The 1,297-nt window shown below is 38.7% G+C and overlaps 1 protein-coding gene across 1 annotated transcript; it reads left to right on the plus strand.

Annotated features, from left to right (window-relative positions):
• Positions 1-212: 212 nt before the first annotated feature.
• LOC110883375 lies at positions 213-1,084 on the plus strand (the record flags this gene model as incomplete). Its single annotated transcript, XM_035978415.1, has 2 exons — positions 213-373; positions 541-1,084. Coding segments are annotated over 2 exons (681 nt in total), but the record flags the coding sequence as incomplete, so codon positions are not given.
• Positions 1,085-1,297: the final 213 nt, after the last annotated feature.

Consider the following 1,297-nt stretch of genomic DNA (forward strand, 5'->3'; position numbering starts at 1 on the left):
GGTACTATTTATTTAGTGGAAAAGATTGAAACTTGAAGGACAAGCTAGAATTGTGAGAACTATTTTTTTGGAAACTTGGTGGTGCAATGGTAGCTGAGGTATCGCGTTGGTCTGCCACAGCACAACCATGTCTGGTGGTGCCATGTGGATGAAGATCAGAGTTTAGATGTAGCGGTGGTCGCAGTTTCAAACTTCTTCCCATTCAAACTTTGTATAGCACAGATGGCGGAGATACGTTTGCTTTTGCATTCAAGGCTACTTATAGGAGAGTGAAGGTCGTTTTTCATAATCCTGGTGTTCAAGAGGATCCGACTTGTACCTCTTTTGGATCCCATTGCAATCAAAGAAATGGTTCCTCTAAGATATACCAAAGGTAATATGTTCGTTTAAGAGGTTGTATGCATTAAAAATAGCCAACCCATTTGTCCTGTTTCGTTTTCAGCTACATATTTTTTACCCGTTTTGAGATAAAACACAACACAAAGCCTCAGACTGTCCTATTAATAAGTAATTTTATCACCTATGACGTGAAAAATACAGGAAATTTGGTGAATGTGGATTTGAGATCGGGCCTCACATGTTCATAAACTTCTCAACATGGGTCCTCCTCCTTCCCAAAATACACGGCATAGTTTCACTGCTCCCCGGGTGGATAATCAAGTCACTGAAACCAGCAAAATCCATAGACTCAAAGCACTTTCAAGTACCCAAGGGCCTAGCTGCCATCGAGTTGGTTGGCGGTAGAGAAACCGCTATCGCGCAAATCATTCGCACCATCCCAAACAAACTGTACAAACTATCATTCACCATTGGAGACGCCAAGAACGGGTGTCATGGATCGATGATGGTGGAGGCTTTCGTAGCAAAGGAAACCTTGAAAGTTAAATATGAGTCTATCGGGAAAGGCGGGTTTAAAACAGCAAGCTTTGAGTTTGAAGCCATTTCAAACAGAACAAGAGTTACATTCTATAGTGCTTTTTACCATACAAAGCTTAATGACTATGGTCACTTTTGTGGTCCTGTCTTGGATGATGTTAAGGTTTTTCCTGTTCATCATTAAACACTTGGAAAATTTTAAAGACATTTCTTTGAAGCTAGATTAGAACCAACAATGTTGTAACCTAAAAAAAGATTTGCGCTTTTTATTGGTTAAAGTTGTTTTGAATAAACTGTATGTTGTTTCTTAATCACGTTACATTATATTATATGATACAGCGTGTCCAGACCAAAAACGAATTACCGATACATAATGAGCAAGGTTTTATTGATTTAGATTTACTAATTTGAGAATATTAAG

This window comes from Helianthus annuus, chromosome 10 (assembly GCF_002127325.2).
Source record: "Helianthus annuus cultivar XRQ/B chromosome 10, HanXRQr2.0-SUNRISE, whole genome shotgun sequence".
Taxonomy (NCBI): Eukaryota; Viridiplantae; Streptophyta; class Magnoliopsida; order Asterales; family Asteraceae; genus Helianthus; species Helianthus annuus.